The 23,845-nt window shown below is 36.2% G+C and overlaps 2 protein-coding genes across 3 annotated transcripts; both read right to left on the reverse strand.

Moving 5' to 3' along the window:
* Positions 1-4,662: 4,662 nt before the first annotated feature.
* On the reverse strand, positions 4,663-14,855 carry LOC132276529 (uncharacterized). Of its 2 annotated transcripts, none has more exons than XM_059777987.1 (8): positions 14,663-14,855; positions 10,713-10,810; positions 10,456-10,578; positions 7,664-7,881; positions 6,662-6,805; positions 6,067-6,284; positions 5,247-5,485; positions 4,663-5,071 (listed from the first exon to the last, which is right to left on the reverse strand). In XM_059777987.1, the coding sequence occupies exons 2-8, from the start codon at positions 10,786-10,788 to the stop codon at positions 5,031-5,033; spliced, it is 1,059 nt and encodes a 352-aa protein (XP_059633970.1). In that variant the 5' UTR covers positions 10,789-10,810; positions 14,663-14,855; the 3' UTR covers positions 4,663-5,030. The 2 variants fall into 2 exon arrangements, with proteins under 2 accessions (XP_059633970.1, XP_059633969.1); XM_059777986.1 differs by having other exon boundaries at positions 5,227-5,485; positions 14,663-14,854.
* A 1,766-nt stretch (positions 14,856-16,621) lies between these two features.
* LOC132276530 (small ribosomal subunit protein uS15-like) lies at positions 16,622-22,365 on the reverse strand. Its single transcript, XM_059777989.1, has 5 exons — positions 22,216-22,365; positions 22,011-22,083; positions 19,484-19,622; positions 19,202-19,388; positions 16,622-16,947 (listed from the first exon to the last, which is right to left on the reverse strand). Exons 1-5 carry the CDS (start codon positions 22,236-22,238, stop codon positions 16,914-16,916), a joined length of 456 nt encoding a protein of 151 aa, XP_059633972.1. The 5' UTR covers positions 22,239-22,365; the 3' UTR covers positions 16,622-16,913.
* Positions 22,366-23,845: the final 1,480 nt, after the last annotated feature.

Below are 23,845 nucleotides of genomic sequence, written 5' to 3' on the forward strand. Positions count from 1 at the left end.
GGGACACATGGCAGCCAAAGAAGCAAGCGGTTACAAGTGGTTACATGCAAAGTCATGGGACACATTCTAGGAAGTGAGCAGTTACAAGTGGTTACATGCAAAGTCATGGGACACATGGCAGCCTAGGAAGTTGGTCGATTCCAATGGAAAGGTACTATGACATTCCAGTGGAAAGTCTTGGGACACATATTAGTCAAGGAAGCAAGCGATTACATGCAAAGTCATGGGACACGTATCAGCTTAGGAAGCAAACAGTTACATGCAAGCTACCATTACTAAATTCTGTAAATATGGCATGATATTGTAACTTAGAAAGTCTGCTCAACGCCAAACATAGCATTTCAATACAATTTTACTTTTCATTGCAATGCACTTTCAATATGATTAGTCTTAGCCCTACACTTTACTTTTCATTAGATAATTCTTTTACTTTCATAAGTAACAAAGTTCTTCCTAGCCAGTTAACCATCCCGAAGTCCTTTATCAAAGGCAAAAGAACCCTGAAGTGTTCATTCCAAACCTCATCACAATCGCCTAGTCTTGCAGTCTTCCTTCTAGAATATTATTTGGATTTCTCTTCGGAACTACTGCAGTTCCTGGCACGCCCATCCAGTTCCATCGAAACCAATGCCGCTTTTTTACAGGCCAAACATAGTGGCACGCCCAGCGGAACATTTTAAATGGAGTGTTTCTATGGCGGGAGGAAAAAAACACGACAAATCTATTCAAGATCCTGCCGAAAGTGAAGAGGAACAGGCTATTGGACTTCTTGGTAAAAATTCACGTGCCGTTCTTGAAGAAGGAGAAAATATGATTGCAAAGATTGTCAAAGCAATGAGGAACGGACCAATCATGGATATGTCACGTTTGATGAGCTGTAATCACGATGAGGCCATTCGACCACAAGAAAAAATGACCAGCAGACTGGAAACTATGTTTGAACGGTCTTCTGCAACTCTTTCTCAAAACATAGCCATTCTTTCTAAAAACATGGCCGGTGTTACTCAAAGCATGGCCGGCATTTCTCAAAGCATGGCTAATAGGCCAAGCAATTCAGAAGATTCTCAGCAATCGGTCGTTCCAGTGAACAGGCCAAGTACTTTTGTTGAGGGAAGTCCGTCTCATCAACCTGTGAGTACAATACCACAGGCACAGTGCAGGTGCCACCTGTACAATCGATTTCCATTCCAGTGACCCAGCAAGTGCAGAATTCAGCTCCTGTGACTATGCCTCAACAGGTTTGTCATGAGGTTTTTTCTAACAATTTGGGTCTTCTTAGGGTACAGCTCAGGCAGGTCAATTAGGAAATTAGTCGTATTTTCCACCTAATTTTGGCCAGCAGAATGTTCAGCCACCTCTTACCATTCCTCAAAGACCATCTCAAGTTTTTCCTGTGGCAGTTGAAGGGCAGAACGTACCAAGGAACTTCGTGAAGAAGGAGGTAATAGAGATAGCTGGAAGAATAACCCAGACCCAAACCCAATTCCAGTGGTGTTTGGGGGGCATCCAATGGCCAACTTACCCAAAGGTTGGCCAGAAACTATAAATTCATTACCCCAACCTATGGTATCGATTCCACCAGTAATGAAGTCGATTCCACCACCACTTCCATCGCATATGCAGGTTCCACCTAAGGTGCAGAATCCTTCAGCAACAGTGAAGTCAATTCCACCAGCAGTAGCTCAACCACTTCCATCGCAGGTGCAGGTTCCAGTTGAGGTGCATAACCCTCCACCAACAGCAATCCAGAAAGTTCAATTTCAGGTCCAACAGAATGTTCCACTTTTGAACATTCAGCAGCCTACAAGCACACCACCAAGGCCACTATTGGCCTTTCCAATGGCATTCGAAATTGAACACCCTCCAAGGAAACTTACCGATCATAGAGTAAATCCAATCCACCGGAGGAATATTCCTTGGGCAGACCCAAACCCAATTCCAGTGGTGTTTAGGGGGCATCTAATAGCCAACCTACCCAAAGGTTAGCCAGAAAATACAAGCCAACTTACTAACTTCTCCTCGCAAGACTGTGGCTTGGCTATGAGGAAGGTTAACAAACCTTTCCATAGGAAGCCGTTATCATTTCTTCCATTGGAAGAACATTTTCCACAGTCAGATTTTCCTTCGGAAACAGCACAAGCTTCTCAATCGTTGTATATTCTTCCACATGAAGAATATAACGGTCATAATATTTTTCTTCCAATTTTGGAAAAAAAAAATGGTACTATTTTATTTGTCCCAAATTCACATCTTGTGATTTTTGGGGGGCAAAACATGGCCAATCAACTATGTATTTGGTCAGAAGATGTACAAATTCGACCTCCTCGTAAACCTCCAGACACCGGGAGGCAACGAAAATGGACGTAAGGCTTCAAATCTTCGTCTTCCTTAAATAAGTAAGCTGCTTAAAAGTTTTTGGCCCAATGGTACATTCTGGCTGATAAGTTTTACTTGTTCAATTTCTTAACAATAGAAATATCACATGGCAAATTCTCACTCACATCTATAATTTGATATGCCTTACAATTCTTCAAAGAATATCAGACACATCAAATTTGGGGGGCAATGTTTACACCCTTAGTTTCCACTTTCCAGAAGAAGATTGTTCTAGTCAATTCCAATGGAAAGGTACTACGACATTCCAGTGGAAAGTCTTGAAACACATGACAGCCAAAGAAGCAAGCGATTACAAGTGGTTACATGCAAAGTTATAGAACACATGGCAGCCTAGGAAGTGAGTGGTTATATGCAAAGTCATGGGACACATGGCAGCCTAGGAAGTGAGCGGTTACATGCAAAGTCATGGAACACATGGCAGCCTAAGAAGTTGGTCGATTCCAATGGAAAGGTACTACGACATTCCAGTGGAAAGTCTTGGGAAACATGGCAGTCAAGGAAGCAAGCAGTTACATGCAAAGTCATGGGACACATGGCAGCCTAGGAAGTGAGTGGTTACAAGTGGTTACATGCAAAGTCATGGGACACATCCTAGGAAGTAAGTGGTTACATGGTCATGGGACACATAGCAGCCTAGGAAGTTGGTCGATTCCAACAGAAAGGTACTACGACATTCCAATGGAAAATCTTGGGACATATGGCAGTCAAGGAAGTAAGCGGTTACATACAAAGTCATGGGACACATGTCAGCTTAGGAAACAAACGGTTACATGCAAGCTACCATTACTAAATTCTATAAATAGGACACGATATTGTAACTTAGAAAGTCTGTTCAACGCCAAACACTGCATTTCAATACAATTTTATTTTACATTGCAATGCACTTTTAATATGATTGATCATAGTCATGCACTTTACTTTTCATTAGATAATTTATTTACTTTCACAAGTAACGTAGTTCTTCCTAACCAGTTAACCATCCCGAAGTCCTTTATCAAAGGCAAAAAGAACTGAGGTGTTCATTCCAGACCTCATCACAATCACCTGGTCTCGCAGTCTTCTTTCTAGAATATTGTTTGGATCTCTCTTCGGAACTACTGTAGTTCCTGGCATGCCCATCCGGTTCCATCAGAATCGACGCCGTTTTTTTACAGGCCAAACAATTACGTTTTCATTTTCCAATTGAACATGAAAAGTGTGAGCTCTTTGGGAGTTCATAATGTTATTTACAGTACACTCGTACCTCTCAAATTTCTCTGGATTATTCTTCAAAAAAACCAATTTTTTTTGTGTTTTCTTCAGAAATTTGTACAATATTTTTTACATGTCTAAAAATATAAATCTATATTTTAGTAGTCTATGTCAAGTTAAAAAAATTTCTAGAATAGTCTGTCAATTCTTAACATTGTCATTCTTATTTTTTTCTCTCTTCATGTATGGCTTCTGCTACTTCTCCCAGACATATTTATTATTCATGTAAAATTTTCTTACTTGATGACTAAAGTTATGAATTTATTTAATTTATTTGATTTGAAATATATAAATTCCCGAATTTAACTTTGTTACTAGACATGAAATAAAATTACTATTATAAATTTATAATCAACAAAAACATGAAGTTGCAATTACCAATATTATAAAATATATATACACACACATATAGTTGTTTTTCTTGTACAACTTTTGTCCAATAAAAGGTTAGAAAAATAAATAATAAATAATAAATAAATTCCCTCACACGATCCTTCTCAACAAGTGTCGCTCTCACGCTCTGCGCGCGCTTTCGCTCAAATTCTCGCTGTTTATGACTTAATTATGCCACTCTCACGCTCCTACTCTCAAATTCGCTCGCGCTTCCGCTCCACCTTTATGTGACTTAGATCATACTGATTATTGAAATAATTTCAAATACTTTTCATTATCCTTAAAAATGTAAAAAAAAAAAATTGATACTAGTGTAATATATGATACAAATGATTTATAATTATTTTTTATGTTTAAATGGTGTCAACCGGAGCAAGAGATATTATGTGAAAGGAGTGATGAAAATGTGTGTGTATACTATCAGTCTGCAACGTGATATGTATGTAATTTTGAGTAGTATCTTTTTGGGAAAAAAGAAAACTAATGTGAAATTACCTAATATAAAAGAAGAAGAAAAAAATGGGAACAAAAGTGATAATGAAGGTAGTGGTGTTGAAGGCTTGTTTAAGAAATTGCCTTCGGCCTCCGATTGAATGGAGCCGGCCTCGGCCGGAAAAGCACTTGAACCAAAATTAGTCCAGCTCGTGACGTTCAAGTTTAGACAATAAAAATTTATCAAAACAATAAATAAATCTGTAGAGGAAGACAGTTCTCATCAAAGAAAATAAATCAATCAAACACTTGTTTTGGGGGTACTAAATGAATCAAACTGAGACCCATAAGATACTATTATGAAGAGAGAACTGCCACAAAAACCTCCTCCAAATGAAGTGGGTCATCCCTTCACTGAATTTGCAGAAAATGATGCTTATATTGAGCCATAAACCATATACTTCGGAACTTAAAAATCATACTTTGTCCTTCCACTCTTTAAGATAAGGCATAGCATATCCGAAATGTTAGAGGAGGAATCCAAGAAGTTCCAAGACTCAAGCATAAGGCGCTTCCTCGATCCCTTGAAATGAACAACCTGTATCCAGGAATGAGGCCAGAATTGGGGAGTCAATCATCCGTGACAAACTTCTAAAATATAAAAAAGGCTAACCAAATAAAATTCAAGAGCAAAATTAGATTCCTTTTATCAGGTGTGTCTTAAGAAGTAGAAATCTAGTTATTAGAATGTACCTTAACATCCAAGGGCATACCGTGAAATTGGCCTGCGCCTTCTGGTGGTGTCCAATTGTAAATAGCACATGGTAGAAAGAGCACTGAAGCGCCACTAATATCTTCTACAAAGGCTTGTGGTCGAGCAAACCTTTTTGCATCAAAGTGAGGGTGAGATCTTACAACCCAGGCAAGAGCTAATTGATCTCCAAGCATTCGGGAAGCTTTCATATATTTGGAACCGTAAACTTTCAGCACTTCTTGTAAGAAAACCTTTGCCCTGTAGCCAGATTCAAATCATTATTAACTCAGAAAAGACATCAGTATGTGCAAGTACTGATGATTCCAAAGGAAACAACACAAACTTTACACAATATTTAAACAATTTTAAGTTCATTCAAGTTGGGGAGCAAGTTTCCAACTATCACAGTGCCAGTGATCTGATTCCACTCCACTGTTTCTGTTTCCCATGAGAAGTAAAGATATCAATTGAGTCATTATATGTAAGGACTAAGATGGCGGACGAAATATATGGAAGAAGGTGGGTGCAAAGGTGTGAAACTGGTGGCAATAGGGTGAGAGGCAGTAGAAATGACAACCGTGGAGGTGAAAACATTTTCTCCCTCTCTGCCTTTTCTTAGAAGGCTGGTGAAAGTTGCCTCAGTTTGCTTTCTCCCCACACCTCTATAAAGCATAACACCAGAAAGAAAATTTGTGCAGCCACCCAGTAAATTGTACAAGGTCGTTAAGTCGACTTCTAAGCTTAGTATTACTTGAGTAACCAAAAACATATGATTCTGTTCTTGTTAAACATTTCCTTGCAGGCAACCAGAGCACTGAGAAGAAACACAATTTATGCACCTTAGCATTCCATCAGGTGTGCCCCTCACTGCTATAAATCCTGAATTAAGAGGTTGTTCTTTGTTGTTCCTGAAGGTGAGAGCCAAATGAATATTTGGGTAGTTATAGAATATTTGTCCCAGGTCGTCAACTACTGATACATCTGAGTCGGTGAAGATGTAATGGTTAATATGCCCCTGCGACTGAGAATGCTCTTCAAGCCTTGCTTCTAGAAAGGTCTACATAGACAGAAAATCAATTGCACACACAAAAATAAGTACACGTCTGGAAAACACTTGTATAAAGTAATGCTCATTAGCATTGCTTTTTTATATCAAGCAAGCCTCGCATTATTAAACGCATGAAACTCAAATGTAGATTATCACTGGCAAGTGGCAACTGGATTCTTTGAAGAAATATAGGAATTGAAGCCATCTGAGTAGGAAAGTGATTTAAAGAGTGCCCGTGTTAAATACGTCAATCAGAGAGGCACATGTGACAAAGATTGGTAACTATGGGATATGAAAGAAACACCAAGAATGGACTGTAGCTAAAGTAAAATAGCAATTTACCAACATATATATTTTCTTTATTAATCAATGCAGTGTTCTCTTACAATGTAGGACCTGATTCTTTGAAGCATCAACTTGTCTCGCGAATATTCACCTTGAATCGGATATATAGAGACCCTATTTCTGTGTAGGGGAAGCTTAGATGCCGGATCGGTAAGAATGATAATGTTGCTCTGGGGCATTGTCATCTGCAAATATTGTACTTTCAGTGTAAACATTTGAGCCCCTCGAATCACATAGGATTGCAACTAAAATAGCTCCATGGCCCCCATTAAACAAATGTTAACAAACGTAATGCATATAATACCAAATTGTATTACAGTGATTGTATGGATTATCTACCAGAAATTCTATGCAGAGTATGGGCAACAAATGATTAAAGGGAGTACAAGCCTCATCTAAAAGAAATTGTAGCCCATGCTAAATATCATAAACCCGCTATTTATAACATTATATGTCAACCATGACTCAAAAAACTACATGGTGACAGCAGAACTAAGACAGCATTACTTGTATGGATGATCAGTCTGCATTCGGTGGCTGACTCAACCACACACTCGGTCTTAATAGCACTGACAAATGCTGACCAAACTCGAAGCATATGCAGAGTAGGTTTCCGAAACCCAAATCTCAATTTGAAGTCTGTTCAAGTATTTCTGATGATCATCAGTCTTTTCAAATTTTCTACACACCTTCCATATATTTACATCTTTTGCAAGTTGGGCAATCATTCATCTAGCCACCCACCAAAACCAATTCATTGTCAATTCTACACACATTCATGAATAATTTACAAGAACTTAGTATAAAAAGTAATGCAGAAAGTCTAATATTGATTGGTAAACTTTTAAAGTGTATGTCATTGTAACAAACCAGTGTATATATAAGCATATAAGCTATACCTGATATCTTTTATAAAATTTGATATGGAATCTAAGTTGAATGCGAACATCCGGAGTTCGCAAGCCATCCAAAAGTCCTAAGTGGCTAGCAGGTTGGTAGATTCTTCATTACCAAAAAATAAGAATAAAAAAATAAAAAAATACCTGGACGAAGTTTACAAAGACATTCAAAATGGCCATTGATCTTTCCACCTTACTGTATGAAATGTTCCCAACAGTAACCAAGTCTTTTAACCTACCATTGACCAGCCTATCAACAGAGGAGTCATAAGCGGCATAAAAGGTGACAAAGGCTACACTCTCTCCAAAACTAAAATTGCCGGAGGAGGTTGAAAGGTGGGTCTTGTTAAGAGCTTTGGTGCCTGCAAAGCATGTAATATTTCGATTCAAAAAAAAGGTAAAAAAGAAGAGTTGGGTTGCGCCCGAGGGCGTCTTTAGAGTCTACCGAATCAGTATAGCTGTCCTTCTTCTGACGCAGCGGAATTTGTGCTTGCGGAAATTATCGAGCATGATTTATCTATTTCACGCAAGAGACCATATATGTGAATTAATCATGTGATAGCAAAACAGGAGATTTGGATTCAAGAGTATATAAAATCCTCTTTATGGGGCTCTTAAAAATTATCCAGGAACCTTGTGCCTGCACTGCCCCGCCCCGGGAGGAGGGGTTATTAACGTTTCAATGGGAGCATAAATAAATAAATATATATCTATATATATATATATATAATCCTTTTCTTTTTGGGTGCATGTGCGCAGGTGCTTGTGCGCAGGTGCTTGTTTGTGCATGTGATTGGTGGGGGACTGGGGACCGTTAAGGCTTACAGGCACTAAGCAATGTTCATCACCATGCATGAGCATAAACGCATTATTCAATTGGAGAATGTAAGTGATCTGACTTCATCTTAATTACAGGTGGATCTCCTTTACCAGAGGGATGTGCAGGGAATGACACTGTCCTCTCCAATTTTTTAATTTTTTATAACATATTCCCCCTTCAGTCATTCAACCATCAGTGAATCAAATGGATTTTGCTGATAATAGCATCTAATTTTTTTTTTACTATTTATAAAAAAATACCCATTTCACTTTTATTCAAGTCAACTATAGAACAAATGTCTATAATACTCTCAATACTAGCCAAAAGAAAAACAAGATTAAGCACCAATATGATCTAGCCACATCATATAAGGGGCAGTAAGACTTAGTTAACTAACTCTCTCTCTTCAGTGCTTTACGCCATCACATCAACCAATAATCTCATTTTCACGTCCAAGCACCACTACCACTATCATCATTGTCATCTTTGTTCCACCACTATACTTAGTTAATTGAAACTGCTTGCCATAATTCTTGGACGATACACTTTAATAGATGGTGAAAATAGATGGAGCCAAGGGTTCAGATTGAAGATTATATATTGATTGTGGTTTGTGTAAATTTGAGGTATGGCGATGGTAGTTAGGTTTAGTAGGAGATGGGGGGGGGGGGGTTATTATGATAGTCTACTGGTAAATAAACATTGGTGAGTTGAGTAGTCTTCAGACATTGGTGATGATGGGAGAAGATTATAAGAGAGAAGAAAAAAAAGGACGTGAATTGTGGTCGTGGCGGTTATGGGAATGGAACTGATAGCAGCCAGATGATTTAACAGGGTCAATTGATGAAAGTAGTGGTGAAGCCTTCTATTGGGGTTTTGCTTTAGTTTTTTTTTTTTTTTTTTTTGACAAGTAAAATATATTAGAAAAGCGTTCAAAAGGGGAACGCGTCCCTAATACAGAAGAACAAAAACCCTAAGGACCAATAGAATCCAAAAGGTCAAAAAAATCAGCAATCGAGGAGCAAGCACTTCCTCTAACATAACAGAAAAGAGAATGGAGAATATGAGACTTTAAATTAGCTATAGTTGATTCTTTTCCTTCAAAATTTCTGTTATTTCTCTCTCTCCAGGTGCACCACCAAACACAATGTGGGACGATCCTCCAAAAAGCACGCGCAAGACCTTTAACTGGGCATCTTCTCCATGCGTTGATTAATTGAAAAGAGTGTTCAGGCATCACCCACTGAACACCAAAAATGCTGAAAATAAAATTCCAACAATCATACGCGATAGAACAATGCATAAGAATGTGGTCCACGGACTCTCTATCTGTTTTGCATAAACAACAACAGTTCACAATGGTGTTACCTCTTTTGGATAATTTGAGAAAAAGACTTCCAAGGGAATTCTTGGCCATTAAAGTTGGACAAACACATGAACATGGATCGTACTCCATATCGACCATGAGAGGAAGGGACCCACAAAATATCATCACAACCTCTGCCAACATCCTTCTGTCTATACAACAAGTCCAAAAGAGCGCACACTTCTGTCATCTCCCAATCCTAGAAAGAGCGCCTAAAACGCACATCCCACAGAGTGGTGATGGTAGTTGTGGTCAGGTTGAGGGGTTGTGGCATGTCGATCGTCTCCTTTTTTCCCTCTCTTTTTTATTCACTTAATACGGATACGTTGAGTGGTAGTGACACGACGATGATTCTCTTTTTATCTCTATTTTTTTTCACTTAATGTGAATGGGTTCATCTTTCAATTAAATTGGTTATTTGATTATTGGGGTAAAATCGTAAAATCACCCTTTACCCGAAAACTCGACAAAAGGGAGGTCAATGCCAATTCCACAATAAGGATGCCTACCCACTAGAAATTTTTTAATTCATTTTCCATCAAAGTTACTACATATGCGTTGATTTCCTTCTATGTAGACAATATAGACAGCATTTGAATAGAATGCATACATAAACTTGAAAAATTATATTACTGAAGTGCACGTGCATGATCTCACAGCCACAGTTATCTAAGTAGATGCTGGATATAAAAGGATTAGAAGTGATATGTCCAAATTATAGTAATTTAGACTGAAGGAGATGGCAAAAACCTTGGCATTGCAGACGGTCATGCAAACCTTCACCAGCAGCAGGTCCAAGAACCAGGTGATCAAATTTCTTATTATGACTTTTGTGCAGGTCATTTACAGTTGAGTTTTTGTGCAACTCTAACACTGAAAATGCAGAAAATCTCTCTCTTAGGTTTCAATCAGAGACCGAAAGAAAAAGAAAAAAAAAAGAAAGAAAGAAAAAACTAATTTTTTTTATTTATGATAAGAGTAACTATAGCAAGGGAGGGAACAATCACCAGAGAAGATATGAGGAAGGAAGAAAATGAGAGGGAGACATAAAAGGAATCGACGCCATCCACTGCATACTCTCATTCCGAAGAATTCTTATTAGAATCTGCTAAATTGAAATCAATAATTTAGACAAAGCGAATAGCAACACAGTATAGATAGGCTATTACACAGTAGTACCAATAAATTTTATGCTGTGAATTGGCTGCAAATATCGGGAAAAATAACACATCATACATATATTAATAAAAACACATAAATGTCACAGGCATGGGTTGCCCTCAAAAATTTTAAAGCATGCAATTGATCATGTTCCAATATAATTTCCACGCACAAGAGCTCAAAGTATGAAAATGTCAAGGGACGTCATTGCAACATATCCCTTTCCTCACTCTCTTTTAGATCTAAATGAAGCCCTATTTCCTATTTACCCAAGTTTCAACAGATATTTATAGGTTCCATCTCATCATGTGTAATATCCACTCATACAAGGTAGGCAAAACTAGAAAATTATATTGATAATTGTTTTGATTGTGTTATTCATTTGTTTGATGATTTCAGCAAAATCACAGAATACTAATGTGAATACAGATTAATGCATATCAAGTGAGCGTGGGAGTCTAAGCTGCACGTATCCTCGGGAAGCAAGTAATGTATGAAGAACATTGACATATCTGTTAAGAGCTCTAGCAGTCTTATAAACCACTAACCTGGGTACCAAGCCACCTCAATTTCACCTCCTTAACAAATGATAACCATTCTAACTAAGGGATGCAAATGAGCCGAGCCGAGCCGAGCCGAGCTTTAGGCTGCTTGGGCTTGGCTCACCTAAATCAGAGTGCTGCTCGAGCTCGGCCGAGCTGAGCCTAGCAAGGCTCGAGCTCTGCTCGGTAAATTTTTGACAAGCCCGAGCAAAGCTCGGCTCGGGCTCATATGTTGAGATGTGTGTTTGTGTGTGTGTGTATATATATATATATACTTACCTGTCAAATGGATCGAGGAGAACCATTTTGAAACAGAAAAATGTCAATCAATTCACATGTTAAACACTCATCTTCTCCACTCTTCAAAATCTCCTTCACTAGCTTCAAGTTAATCAATATTTAATTTATCAGATTTATGAATAATATTAAATGAGAGAGCCTGATGTCGCCTGAGGAGTAGAAGACAACCGCCTGAGGAGCAGAAGGATGTTGCATTGACTGGATTTTCATTGCCCCCAATTGGATTGGAGAAGCCGCTGCAACATCTTGCGGCTACTTTTAGGGTTTCTTAACCCGAATGATAAGTTACAATCAAATGACTGGGATGAATCTATGATTAGTTAGTGGGATACTTAGTTAGATGGCCTTCTAAGTGCCCAAATACTAAATGGGCTAATGAAAATATACTTTTATGAATTTGGGCCTAGAATTATATATATGGCCTAGTTTTAAAATATAATAATTTATATTATAATATATATTTATGTAAACGAGCCTGTTCACGAAGCTCACGAGCCGAGCTTAACATTGTTCAAGCTCGGCTCGTTTACTAAACGAGCCTAAAAATTGAGCTCGAATTCGGCTTGTTTACTAAATGAACGAGCCTGAATCAAATTTTTAACGAGTCGAGCCCGAACTGTTCATGAACGGTTCGGTTCATTTGCACCCCTAAATTTCTAAGCAACCCTGAACGCATTCTATAAACAAGCATTCAATCACCTCCACTCCACTATTTCTCCCATGCAATTTCTCAATGACCTATTTTCTATCAGCCCCTACTTACTGAGCACATGGGTGAACCACAGAACATTTACGAAGTCAAAAGTACCCAACAGTGATTCTTATCCATGTTAATTAAGAACAAGAAAACTAATAATTGCGGCGTTCAACCATCAATTGCTTTAATAGGTCTCAAACTATTCAAAAGCTTGTTTTGCTTGCCTCCCTCAAGATCCATGATATGAACTGCAACCTTATAATTCATATAAATAATATCCTTCCATGAACTAGACATAAACTAATAATTCCGAAGTACTCCACGTGATTCCAGTACTTTACCATCACTCTAAAAGAATTGTTGGGTCAAATATAATAAATAAATAAATAAATAAAAACGTGACTACAAAGTATAAGTACCAACTACAATGGACAGAAACTTCTATATTTAGAGCATGGGGAGCGCAAGTAGTTTTAGAGAGATGGTGTGTCAATGTAGAGAGAGGGGCGATATGCAGAAACAAGTGGAGTGTTTTTTTTGTGGGCCCTATAATGACTATCTATTGGGTTGTCTACAGATGAAGTGGGCTTTGGAGAATACGCTATAATTTTTTTTCTTTGTTTAATTGGCTGCGGCTGCTGTCTTGTATCAAATTTTATATTTTATTTTTAAATTAAATTAATAAAATAATAAATAGAGAATGAGATAATTGGGTTCCACACCATGAAACATATGGATAAAAAAAAAATAGAGTACCACATCATCACTTTTTAGCTTATATGACACTCTACTTTTTAAAAAGTAGATAGATAAACTTGTATGCCCACACCACTTGCTCTTAGTCGAATCTAAAGTTACTCCTGAATTCCCAAACTGAATCTATCCTTTTGCGTGTGCGTATAGGACAAATTGCAAAAATCCCCTGAACTATCAGGGTTTTGCAACTACCCCACTAGAAATGCAAATTATAGCCTAAACTATATATGTTAGCAAATCATGACTGTGTGTTAAGTAACCTTTACAGGGATAACCAAATGACATATTTTCCCTTATCTTACTTATTTATATACAAAATAAGAAGAAAAAAAATGACCAAAAAACCAAGGGGTGATTCTGATAGAGGGGAAGACCTAATTAGTTCGAACACTTCTGTTATGTGGCAATTATGGAAATCAAGAACTGAGTGGTGTGTTCAAGGCTTCAAGCTAAGAGATGGGATCTCCATGAATGTGGAAATGGCTGTGGCAGATTTTAATGAATTTTCTGAGGTATTGGGGCAAGATGCTTCAGAATACCCCTTGTCAACCTTCTGTGTCTCAACAACCGATTATTAAGTGGTCTCCTCTATTGCAAGAAAAATTGAAATTGAATTTTGATGCATCTAGGCGCAACGGCAAGGTTGCTCCATCAGTTAATAAGTAAATAACTATTTAATTAAATTATTTTTACTTATTAAAAAAAGGGTAAGGTTGCTCCATCTTGGAGGTCACAGGTTCCAAACAAGGAAATAAGCTCTCCAAGTGCAAAGCTGTGGACATCCGGCCCTCGCCAAACCCCACAAAGGCAGAAGCCTCGCGCGATGGACTAACCTCTTTTTTTAATTATTTTTCTTTTTTCATGCAAGTTAATGTGGCTAGAGGGGCTATGAAACCTGGGTGCAGACATATGTATGACACGAAACAGACATAGTGACACGAAATCTCAAAAAACAAGACAGATACGGTGAGAAAATGATGATTCAAATAAAACATACATACATAAATATATATATATATATATATATTAAACAAAGTAATTTTTGCTCTTGTTATCTACAATCCATAAATATAATAAAACAAGATGACTACATTAGACAAGTAATTCAATTCATCATCATCATCATCATTTAAGCAACCAAGCCCCCAAGCAACTTATAACAAAAATAGACAAATAGGTTAAAGTAAACTTCCATCATGTTCATGGCATACAAGTCATAAGTTCACTAACAACAACATATAGATGGTATCCACCACCAATGCACCAACTCTTAAATGTTTTTTTGAGCGAGTATAGTAGTATACTGTGTGTATATAGATAGTGGTGCTGGTGAGGTATTCTGTGAACAGTGGCATGTGGCGGTGAGAGCCGCGAGTAAGGTGCACAGTGGTGGTGTTGTGATGGCTGTTGCTAAGGCGATGGTGGTGGTGGTGGTGGTGGTGGTGGTGAAATATGAATTGAGAGATGACTGGTTGAAGGAGGAGAGAGAAACGAAACATACCTGGAGAGTCGCCCACGGATGCTATCGCCGACGCCGGTGGAGAGTAATCGCCGGTGGCGGTGGACGATTTGGTGTTGGGGTTATTCTGCTGCTGCTGCTGCCGATTCCAGATTGAGAATTTGGATCGTGAGTTTGGCCCTCTTTCAGTCATAATAGAAACCGGGTTATGTTTGAAGTTTGATCCAAATGATTTCCGTCGGTGCAAAAGGGCGTGATGTGTAAATTCCACATTCGTATTTTCACGTTTGCAAGTATAGGTGTGAAAAAAATTAATAAATAAAATAAATAAAAATCTTGAGGTCTAACAAACTGAACCAGATTCAATTGAACCGTCAAATTATTTCGATTAAAAAACTGAATCAGATTCAATTGAACCCTCTAATTATTTCGATTTTACAATAAAATAGTTCGATTCTACTTTGAGATCTAAAAAGATAATACAGAGTAAAATTTATCATACATACCGTTTTCAGTCATAATAAAAAAGGGACCACCGAACCAATTATTTACAATTTGATTGGATTTAATTCAATTTCAATACTTCTAAAATAATTGAGTACTCGGTTACCCTAATTTATCTCAAAACTTAAATGAACAAACCGAAACTATGTCCACCATAGGCAAAAATTGGATAGTTTAACAACTTTTATGAGTAAATTGGATAGTTTTTTTTTTTTTTTTATAAGGTAAGAAGGGTTAGAAATTAGATTAATAAATGTGATATTTCAAAATTTATGAGTAAATTGGATAGTTTTTTTTTTTTTTTATAAGGTAAGAAGGGTTAAAAATTATATTAGTAAATGTGGTATTCCAAAATTTATCGGAAGTACTGACCCACTAACTTATCCACACATCTACAGAAAATTGGGTAATTTAACAACTTCCATGAACAAACATGTATTTGTGATTATTATTATTATTTATTATTCATTATCATTGCTTGTAAAAATAAATAACAATCGGTGTGTATAATATGTTATAAATTAAAATAAGCAAACATGACTAAAGGTGCTTGCATAAAGTTATCGTTCTTCAAAAATTAAATTTGATGTCCCTTTTGATTTAAAAAATTAAAGAAACTTGAGGGCCATTTTTTTTTGAAAAAAAAATGACAGAAATAAATAATTTAGGTAAGAAAAACATTGAAAGAACCTTAAGGAAATGAAATCTCAAATTATCTAACACAAGAAAAGAAATCACGAACACTCGTAAGAAAATAATACTGCTGTAAAGAAATTCTGAAAGAAGAATGGTAAAAATAAATTGTCACCCAAAATATATATATATAATGACTTCAAGGGGAATATATATATATATATATATATATCATCAACTAAAGTAAAAATTAACGCATTTAATTCAGTCCCAAGTAAAATTTAGTTGCTCATGTAATGTACGAACCAAAAAGAAACCAATTTCATGCAAGCAAGTAATTCGAAACAACCACCACAATCCACATTAATCATATAATCCAATTGCAAACGCAAATTCCAAAACAGTTAAATCATATCTCCCAATATATATAATAAAAATCATATCTCCCAATATATATAATAATATCACACGCTCCATTAATTCCACTTCCATTTTTAGAACATCCAACTCTATGGATTAAAGTGGTCTCAAAATCAACCATCCCACTCGACCAAAGTCATTGATATCCTGCTCCTTTTTCTGTGAATAGCAATATTGAGAAAACCTTTCAGAAAATTCTAACGATAGGTACCGAAAAGAGTACCCATTAAAAAATCCCCCAAACGAGGGTTTCTGAAATAGTTGTCCTTGTGATTATAGACTAAAATCTCATGCTGAAATTCCTCCCCGCGAATAATGTGTTTGAACACTTGAAAAGAGTAAAAAATGTACCTTTTGATCAAACCTGAGGCAACTGAAATGAAAAATTATTGTCATGAATGTCAAAATGCATTGCACAACAAAAAAATAAAAATAAAAAAAAAATTCAAAACATCAAACATTCATTGTTTTCTTTCAAGAACATAACTCTGGTCTTCAAAAGATCCTACTTAATTAAAAATAAAGCACAAGTGCAACAACGATGTGGATAACTGTCATTCTCTTCAAACATCAAACATTCATTGTCTTCTTTCAAGAACAACTCTGGTCTTCAAAAGATCCTACTTAATTAAAAATAAAGCAAAAGTGCAACAACGATGTGGATAACTGTCATTCTCTTCACCAAGAAATATTCGGAGTACAAAAAAGACTTCAGTTGCCAAAGGTAGATTCTTTCTTACGCCACAAGAGTGCTGGCTGTGGTAGATTCACTGCAAGCAGAAATAATAAAGTTAGTATTGGAGGCACACACAAACAATAAAATTTCCTTTTTAACATAAATAATTAATGGTCTTTGTTTAACAAACCGAGCGGGAACAATCAGCACCCAAAGAAGTTGGCGCCATGGAGAAAGCTTTGTACTTGCAATTTTACAACTGCTCAATAGGTATTTTTTATTCAGGTCATAATTTCAACATTCTCTTACCAACTACAAAGCTATGAAAAATGCTCTATCCAGCTACAAAGCTATGGTATACAAAAATACTAGTGGATGTAGGTGTGCACTATGCACATATACCATACATCACAAATCCCTTCCACATCTCTCTGTCTGTCTAGTAAGACTACCTATAGAAAAGAAAGTAATATCCAGTGATATGTTGCAACAGATTCTTAAATGTAGCAACACAAATAACTCTTAAGGCATCAATATACGCGAAGTTAGTAGTATCAGCAGTTGATATCACTATTCACTTTTTCTTTTTACATGGACAAGAAACCCACTCACACATGGGAAGGTTATAACATTGGGCTTGATGCCCTTTGGTCATCAGATCTTCACTAAATTTGGATAGCTAATCTGAATATTGGATCAGACAGTAACATAGTTATTAAAGGCGCAAGCAGCACTAAGATGCCAAATTCTGTTTGAATCTAGGAGCAAGACACGAGCATGGTATGACACAAACCCACACATTATAAGAAGCAATTTATACTGAGCATGCAAATAAATAGAGCAACATTGGGAATTTGAAATAATGCAATGACAACATAATGTGCTGCTTTCAAGTTGCAGAATCATAACAGGAAGGCATCAAAAAATACTCAAAATTTATGATCTCCCTTCAAATCTTATATACCACATTTCAACTAATGCAATAAATTAAAGTGAGCATGGTACACAAAACCAAAATTTGACAGCTGTGTTTTCGAAAAATGGAGCATAGGATACATGTACCAGACTCAATAATAAGAGACCTCATCAAACATCATTTTATTGCGTCTGCTTAGACCATGGAAACTGTCTCAAAGCAGCCATCCTTATGATAATTAAATGGGAAGGCCACACATTATACATGGAAAAAAAATATATCTTTCTGCCAATGTATACATGATGTTATTCCATGTGCACTGAAGTAATAATTAGTTGCAGGTGCAAGCATGGGACATAATAAGGTTAGCACACTCAGGAGCAAGGGGATGCACATATCAATAGCAACTTCTCCAAACCATGGTTCAATGGCATAATGGGGCAAAACAAGGCTAGTGTACTCAGGAGCAAGGGCATGTACATGTCAATAGCAACTTCTCCAAACCATGGTTCAATGATAGGCATAACTAGTCGTCTAATCATATGATGAACCTATTCCTTGTTAGAGAGACAAAACTCTAGTTGAATCACCAATGAAGGGATACCAGAAAACCTAAGCTCAATGTAACCATCAGCCAACAGAAAGATAACCCACCAAAACTTAATGACAGGGAGATGGAATCACATTCCCAAAACACCATAATTTCTAAGTGGCACATCTATACACATCATATTTGATAAACAGTATGAATTCATGTTGCATGGACATACAAATCCCAAACAACTGCAGTAACATGCAATTTAAGTGCTTAAAATTATAAATGTTGAGTGGCAACTCGAATTCATATCAAATGCCTATATTAGTCGGAGACAATTATGGCAGTTACCTTGCAGGACGACCAATCCTCTTAATAAAAATACCGCCAAATTTAAGGGCAGATAGGCATGCCAACCCAACAGGGAAAGACAACACTAGCATGCTTAGAGTGAGGACCAAATCCCAACAAATTTACCATTTCTTAAACATGACCAAATTTGTCTCTTATAGAGCCAAGCCATGGGAAATGTGTGAGTTCATATTCCTTTCAAATCTAGTAGGTGCATGCAAAATGAATTTGTTAGTTCAGATTTTCTTCAAACTTAATTGATGCATAAAAAATGAACCCGAGTGTCCAAGTAAAAGATTAAATTTATATGACATACCAAAACAGACTCTCTAATCAGAAACATCAACAACATTATGATTACATATTTCAAAATACATTATGTATCAACCAGTACTGTAAATCTTAAGTTGGAAGTTTATTTATGCAACTGTTATAGACAGACCGTTAGTTGCATTCATCATTCACACCATCGATAAATTTAGTGTTTTAAGATCTTAAAGTATTTCAAAGTTGGAACAAAACAAACAAAAATGTCTGAGAACTTACTATTTCCAGACAGGTGGAAGCTTCTTTGTCTTCTTGTAGTAGCGTGCAAGTCTGTGGATCCTGCTCTCCACAAGGATCAACCTAAACTTTGAATCCTTGTCCTTCCTGTTTCTCTCCAGATGCTTCCGGATTGCAACTGCTTTCTTAATGAGATGGTATAGGTCCTCAGGTATTTCAGGAGCAAGCCCTGTCCAGTTATGAGAAACCCAATAACTAATTCACTATATCTATTTAATACACCAATAGAGGACTAACAACAACAGCATATGATATATAGTTTACCATGGGCCTTGAGTATCCGCAGAATCTTGCTTCCAGTGACACTCTTCACCTGAGCAATCCCATGAGAATCACGAAGAATAACACCAATTTGAGAAGGCGTCATACCCTTCTTGGCAAACTTGCAGATGTTTTCGTCAACCTGAAAGACAAAAGAAAATCATTAACCAAGGATAAAACCAGAAAATCACAATAAAACACACAAAATAAATAGTATTAAACTCATGAAGTTATCGTCTCAAACAATAATAGTTGGGGAATCAAGTGACATAGCCATGCACAGGGTAGAGAGCCTCTATCATGGAAAAGAAGGCTTAAAATAGCCATAGGAGCAGCGCGGGGACTTCATTTTTTGCACACAACTGAGAATTGTGTGATATACCGGGACTTCAAGGAGGCTAACATTTTGCTTGATGGGGTAATTTTGCTAAATAATTACTAAACAGCGCCTCACATTTGACAACAGAGGTTTACGGCACTAACAGCTATGCTGCTCCCGAGTACATGGCCAAGGGTAATAGTTGCACAATCTGTCCTCTCTCGATCTCTATCTCTTTGTTATGGTCAGTCTTGAATACATGGTTTATTTGCATTTTACAATGCAATTATATCAGAGAAACCATTATTATTAAGTTAAGTCGATGGTGCAACAATGATGTAATGTTGTTGTAATTCATTGTTGTCATTTTGGAATTCATTGTTGTCATTTTGGATCTTTAAAGTAATATATTGCATGAATGCTTACATCGTCGTTGCACCTTTAATGTAGTGTGGCATGTTCTCGATTTAAAGTGCACAGAATCATCCCGTGGGCACTAGAAAAGATTTTGATGCTATTTTAATAAATGGTACATGGTTAAGTTAAATTGAATATGGCAATACTTAATTACGCCCTTGAATTGGTTAGGTCACTTATATAACAGAAGCGATTGTCTACGGTTCGGAGTCGTGTTGCTTGAAATATTGACGGGCAAGAGAGTGCTCAATGATAGTCGGCATATTGGGGAGCAAAATTTGGTGGACTGGACCAAGCCTTTCCCACGCAATTTGAGAAAGGGCTAGGGAAATGATGGACCCCAATTTGCATAATCAGTACCATCCACCAGTCCCAGCACAATCTGCAGCACTAATTCTTGACCCGTATGGACGGCCTCCATGGAAGAAGTTGTAAATAGGTTACAACAAATCAATACCATCGCTTGAACACCACCATGGTGACATCAAGAATTATTGACTTGTTTTTTTCCAGTAAGGGAATGATTGACTTGTTATGGGTGATATTTTATATATTATCAAGAATGATATGAATTGAGATGGCGTTCCATGCATTTCAAGGAAAATGTGATTTGAAGTGTTGAGGAGGGTATTTCAGGAAAATGGTGAATAAGGAAGTGAGAGATGAAGAGGGAGATTGGAAGAGGTGAGAAGAAGAAAATAGAGATGGAATGGAAAATGGATGGATTGAGAAGTAAAATTCCTACTGTTTCTCAGAAAATTTGGGTTGTGTTCATTAAATGGCTTGATTCAATGACTTGTATATTAAAAAAGATGTTTTCTAGGCCCATTTGGCCTTTACATGATGTGAATTCCACTGTGAGTCATTGTCCTGAGCTGAATGGTTTGAAATTTTACCTCTTGATATGCTATTAAATGTCAAAACACTAGTTAATTCAAAGTAACAATGATGCTATTGAGTATACACACATCTAGATATACATACTTGTATAGGAAAACATAAAACTTTAACTCAGACTCATTGACAAATACTTTTATATAATGCACATTTTTTTTACATGGACCTCCCATAGAATGGTAATCAAACAAAAGGAACAGCTTCAGATTGTATGGCTCAATCAATATGCATAACAATACTACATGTACAATTAAACATAACGAACACAAATAGAATTCCACTTGAAAAAGAAAATCACTGAGGAAGCATTAAATTGCATAAAGCTGAGCAAAAGCCAAGCATTTACGTAGTTCCATTCTAAAGAGAACAGAAATTTCAAGTTGGTCAGCCAAATAACTAAACATAGTAAACAAAGTTGATTATGAACTCGTTCTTTGTCCCATAAACTTTCAATCAAATTTTATATAGCATCTGAAGGCAAATCTCCATTACTCAGCACGAAACTTGTAAAAAAATTCACAGCTACATGGGTACATTTCATAAATTTTATGCAAAGCCACCATTCCAAAGCTTTCCCATCAGCATCAACAATGGTTCCCATTTTAAAAAATAGAACCATTTACGGCAAAAAATGTGTACACAAAACTTTATATAATGCACAATGGGACAATTATTGGAAATCCAAACATCCCTTTGTTTTCCTGAATCCATAATCAACATGGATCGTACTGTAGATCTTTTCTCTTTTACCAAAATTAAGAAACCACCGCATAGAAAATAACTAAAATCAAATTCCATTATTAAGTTTTTCATCAACTAAAGATAGCATTAACACCAAACAAACACAGTGTACGTAAGAGTATTATTCAATAAATAAATAAAAAGTGAGAGTAATACATCCTGAGATGAAATCTTCAGCCAACTTGGCGGAGTCCTCTTGTATGGCAGAGCTGAAGCTGATATGCCCTTACTGTAACCCAAAAAACGCATACAAAATTTACATAAATTTAGAAGATTGACGATGGATCAAACACCCGCATGTGTGTATGTATGTGAGTGTGTACATGCACGGAATCAATAAATCATTAGTCAAAGAACATACCCTCGACTATGCATCCGACCCATGATGACGTCGTTGTGGATGGTTTCGCTGCCGCCCTGTTTCGCCTATATCCCAGCAGAAACCCTAGAAGCCCAATGGAGGAGGATATTAGGGTTTTATATCTCTTGATTTAATTTGGGAATTTTGTTCTTATTTTATTTTGTATTTTAGCCCTTACTGGAGGAATTATTTGGTACTTTTACCCAATCGGATAGATTATTGACCATCATATCCTTCATTTTAGCATATGGACGTTTGAGTTGGATAAGTACAAGACAATTCGTCATTATTTTCATTTTATATAGTAGTAAAAGTACAATAAAGGTGGAAAAAATTAATTTTTTTATATATTCATTATATATGTATGTATATATATATATATTTCGGAGAATTGAGTGAATTCCATATATAAAATAAATAAATAAAAATGATAGAGCAAAAAGAGTGAAGGTCAACAATCTAAATTCGTCTAAACGAATCGGATCATGTCTAATTTGATTACGTATAAACAGATCATGTTTGATTTGATTTAAATCAAATATTCAATTTGACAATATTTTTGAATTGAATCTATATCCAATTTGTTATTAATCATATATTCAATTCGAAAACTTGGTCTACTTTTTCTTTCTAATTGATTAAGAAAAGAAAAATGATTATTAAGCTGATTACTTAAACTGAAGTGTATGAAGAAAAATAAAATATGAACAAAAAATAGTTGAAAACTAATTATTTGACTTTTTATAAATGAAAAAATAATACTCCATAATAAAGAAAGACAAAATAAAACTATAGGAGGAGAAGAAAAAAATAACGATAAAGAATATTTTAATAATGTATTAATATTAGATATTATAACATTAGGTAATATATTTATAACATATTTTGAATCGAATTATGTATCATAATTCATATCTGATTTATTTATCTAACTAATTATCATATTTGAATTAATAATGAATTATGAAATTGTCGGATCAATATCTTAATTATTTGCTCAAATTTGGATAAAAATCTGATTTATTAATACCACAAAATTTATAATATTAAAATATATACACACACACATGAGGTTCTTTAAGATTTTTTATTTTTTTGTTCAAAAATTATTTTAGATGTTAGGATCAAAGCTCCTAATCGGGTCTAAAATGCTCCTAATAAGTCACGACAAAAGTTGCACAACTGAGAATCACACCACTTTAAAGCTGACCAACCAGAGGTTTTACATTGCTTGAAAGTGCCATAAACTTAGAGCATCTTCAATGGGGCTGGCTAGCAATTCAAAATATAACAAGTGAATTAAAATTAAGCTTTTCAATGGGCTGTTAGGCTATCAAAATTTACATTTGCTATTTTTTTGTGTCAAATTTAACAAAATAAATAGTAATAGCTATTTCTATATTTTGTTGCCCTGCCATCTCTATCTTGCTCTTATCCATTTGCAACAACCGTCTCTCTCTCATCCATCTGCAACGATCGTCTCTATCTCTCATTCATCTGCAACGACCGGTCATTATCGACGGCGACCGGCACTTAAAGGCGACGAACACCGCCTCTTGCTTTTGTTATCAAATTTTGTATTTTCTCTTCCCCTACAGACTTTGATTAGCAGTTGCACACAGAGAGAGGG

Source organism: Cornus florida, unplaced genomic scaffold (assembly GCF_030987335.1).
Source record: "Cornus florida cultivar Cherokee Brave unplaced genomic scaffold, ASM3098733v1 CherokeeBrave_3.0.0_Hap2_Chr10, whole genome shotgun sequence".
Lineage (NCBI taxonomy): Eukaryota > Viridiplantae > Streptophyta > Magnoliopsida > Cornales > Cornaceae > Cornus > Cornus florida.